The sequence below is a fragment of the Equus quagga genome, unplaced genomic scaffold, assembly GCF_021613505.1.
Source record: "Equus quagga isolate Etosha38 unplaced genomic scaffold, UCLA_HA_Equagga_1.0 73442_RagTag, whole genome shotgun sequence".
In the NCBI taxonomy this organism is placed as follows: domain Eukaryota; kingdom Metazoa; phylum Chordata; class Mammalia; order Perissodactyla; family Equidae; genus Equus; species Equus quagga.
The window spans coordinates 8,782,739-8,786,408 of record NW_025802777.1 but is presented as its reverse complement, the minus strand read 5'-3'; the positions used below and the strand labels follow the sequence as shown (position 1 = coordinate 8,786,408).

At 45.8% G+C, this 3,670-nt stretch overlaps 1 protein-coding gene across 1 annotated transcript; it reads right to left on the bottom strand.

The window, feature by feature from the left end:
- Positions 1–1,001: 1,001 nt before the first annotated feature.
- LOC124234252 (uncharacterized protein C21orf140 homolog) lies at positions 1,002–1,733 on the bottom strand. The gene has a single exon (XM_046651501.1). The coding sequence runs from the start codon at positions 1,731–1,733 to the stop codon at positions 1,002–1,004; it is 732 nt and encodes a 243-aa protein (XP_046507457.1).
- Between the last annotated feature and the right edge of the window lie 1,937 nt (positions 1,734–3,670).

Sequence of the window (3,670 nt, the reverse complement as noted above, 5' to 3'; positions counted from 1 at the left end):
GGGCTGCCTCAGCGGAGCGCACGAACTTAACCACTATGCCACCAGGCCAACCCCAGAAGTTACTGGGGAATAATTACACCCCAGAATAATTACTTCCATTGTAAACTTACTATCTGAACAGATATAAACAAGAGTGAACTTCATGATGTGTTTAATAGGAGGCAGGCCTTTTTCTATAAAAGTGAAAAATATCACCATAAATCCTTACAATCTACATCAGCAGCAGCCCCAAACTGGAACAGGGTGCTGCTGCACCAACTGCACGTGGCTTAGCTCTCAGGGCGCTGAGATGCGACTCCATGACAAAGTTTTATGACCTCCTGTTGGGATTCTTGGGTTGGGATGGGAGATGAATTGGGTAAGGGGGTTCCACAGACTCCGTTCCCTCCACCTGTTCACCCATCAAGTCCCCCTTGAACCAATCACTGTGATAGCTTTCCAGGTTCTTATTGGGACCACCAAATTGCCTTGGAGCATCTGGATGGGATTTCACCTCCATGGATGCTTCTTGCCTTGCTTTCACGCAATGGGAAGGAGAGAGCCTGTCTGGACCACATCTCCAGCTGCTGGCAAGCTGGCTTCCTGTGGATTACATTGGTGGGCTGAAACTGGTTGGCACACTACTTAATTTCAACTTTTTTGTGATTACACACTTGGTTCTATTTGTTTCTCAGAGCAAAATTTTGAACACACAACCTTTAGCTCTGCTCACTGCCAAGCTGGTTTAGGCTGGATTGCCTCTAATCCTCCCTGTGACATAGCCCTCAGAGAGGCCTTAACGGGATGGAAGTCGAGATCCCTAATTTACCAATGACCTTTAATGAAACCTCCAGTGAACCTAAAGTACTTTGCCAATGCCTTTAGGAGCCTCAGTCCTCACAGCATCCCTGCGAGGTCACTGTTGGAGTGTCTTTGGCTGCAGTGGTCCAGAATCGAGCCCAATGGAGTTGGTAAAGACCATGCCTGTAGCATAGTCCCACCGCTTGTTGGAGGAATCACCCTCAAGAAAATTTACCAAGATAGTAGTTTTCCCATCTCCGCACTTTGTTAGTTAGTGTTTTCCATTTGCTTGGGTTTATCCTGTCAATCCCTTTGCTAATTAAATCACTTAAAAGTATATACTGGTAAGAATAGACACTGTCAATGGACTGCAAACAAAACTCCTTTCTGTTATTGATGATAAACCATTTCAGAAAAGACCAGGCTGTGTCTAAAGGGTTCAGGTAATTGTAAGGGGAAGGCAGAGAGAGCAGTTCATGGCCACAGGACTTGGCCACCTCAGGGCAACACACGATGCTCGTTAAGTTAATGACTGACTCTTTATCTTCCTTTGGCCTCATCTCATCCTGCAGCCTTCTCTCTTTGACCACAATGGCGCACCTCCCATAGGCCTTCTTTGCTGCATCACAGAACTCGAAGAAGAGGTTGTCTTCTTGTTTGACGCATAACTCATCTCTTAGGAACATCCGATATTTCCAGGGCACCCATCCTTGACTACCACCGGCATGCACAATACACCAAGTTGGAGTCTGAATGTAATATCCGTCATTAAAATCTTCCCCAGTGACAAGGCTTTCAGGGATTTCAGCTTCCCCCAAATATACGGTCTTAAATCCATCGTATTGCAGCATTCTCAGGGTTTTCAAATACTGCAGGCATTGCTTCCTCTTGGTGGTATCAAATAGATTTCTGCTAATGATGTTTCTCAAAAGAAGGTTTGTGAAGTGAGGCATGATGGCTCCTCAAGGGTCTTTAAAAGCTGGCATGTCTCCCTCCGTGGAGATCTAGCCAGAGTGGAATGATGACCTCACAAAGGGCACTCTTACACTGGGCCAGTCCCATAGATACACTGGATTTCCAAGCATCATGGAACACATACTCGGAACTATTCTCTCATGGCTTATGCCGTATGGGAATGGAAATGCTATCCACATAAAATGTTTCTTTGACATCACTTCTGCAGTAAGTCTGGGATGGAGATTGGCGATTGTATTAGTTTGCTAGAGTTGCCATAACAAAATACCACGGGGTGGGTGACTTGAACAACAGAAATTTATTGTCTCATGGTTCTGGAAGCTGGAAGTCCAAGATGAAGGTGTCAGCAGATGTGGTTTCTTCTGAGGCCTCTCTTCTTGGCTTGTATATAGCTGTCTTCTCTCTGTGTCCTCACGTGGCCTTTCCTCTGTGTCCATGTATGACTCAGCCCTAATCTCCCCTTCTAACAAGGTCACCAGGCCTGTTGGATTAGGGCCAACCCATACGACATCATTTTAGCATCATCACCTCTTTAAAGCCTCTCTCCAAATACAGTCACATTCCGAGGTACTGGGGGTGGTGGTTAGGGCTTCACCATATGATTTTCGGGGGACACAATCCAGCCCATAACAACAATCTTTTCAGAGTGATGAGCCAAGTTTCTGACTCCTCTCCATGTGGTTCATGAGGATGGAGAGGAATATTTGCATCCATCCATCCAAAATATATTTACTGAGCACTTACTAAGCGCCAGGCATTGTGCCAGGCACCAGAGGTACAGCCATGACATGTCCAATGAGGCCTGAACATGTGTGTGGCATATGTCTGTATGCATGGAGTTCACACCAGCTGTCTGCCCACTCTGACAAGCAAGATAATTTTTCCAGGTGGCAGAAGAAAGTACGGCAAATAGCAAAAGAAAATCAGCCTGCGTACCTACTTTCACTGGGGCTGCGAATTCTTGAGCTAATTCAATACCCCATCTGGAAAGCAGGTTTAATTTCACGTACTCAAGGCCAAATGTCAGTTTGCTTGAAATGCTAGGAGTCTCCTCAATTTCCTTTGTTTGTATTTTCCTGCCCCCTTATGCAAAGTTAATGATGTTTCATAAATGTGCATAATGGATTCCCTCAACTGAAGATGTGGACAAAATGATTGATCAGGTCCTTTGCCCAACTGTTGAATGGATGAGAACTTTTCCTCCCACAAGGGCTTTCTTGGGATTAAGGTTTAGGCAACCCCAGACAGTAGGACTTCTCCAGCACAGCAAAGTTAACACGAGGCCTGTGCTCTCCGAACAGCCTCTCTCAGAGGCCAGGATCAGTGGTTTGGGTTGACAATTGGCTTGTGGCCATTTTGTCTTGGGATTTTTCTTTTGGTAGCAGGAATTATTTTTCAGACCAAATGAGACATGGACGCCAAATATGTAGAACAGAAGTGGCTGCTTCTGTGGCTGCTCTGGCTGGAGTGGTAATGGTGGTCCCAGAGGCCCCCTGTTCAGTCACCCCCTCCTCCCTCTTGCCCCAAGGGACCCTGTGGCCTGGAATGGCAGTGTGAAAACACCATATAATACAACGAAGTCAATTTTTTTGCGTGTGTGTGTGTGAGAAAGATTGTCCCTGAGCTAACATCTGTGCCAGTCTTCCTCTATTTTACATGTGGGCTGCTGCCACAGCATGGGTTTGATGAGCAGTGTGTAGGTCCATGCCTGGGATCTGAACCCGTGAACCCCGGGCTGCTGAAGCAGAGCACCTGAACCCAACCACCACACCACCAGGCTGGCCCCAAAGTCAATTTTAAGACAACAGTTTTTTGCTTCTCTCATCCAATTTTTAGTTATGTATGGATATGAGAAACATGTTCAGAAGTATAGAAGGGAATGTATAATATGTTATCCTTTGTGTAAATATATATC

What these genes read in the sequence shown, in the direction of transcription:
- LOC124234252 (XM_046651501.1), bottom strand. Translation starts at nt 1,733, where the DNA reads ATGCCTCACTTCACAAACCTTCTTTTGAGAAACATCATTAGCAGAAAT.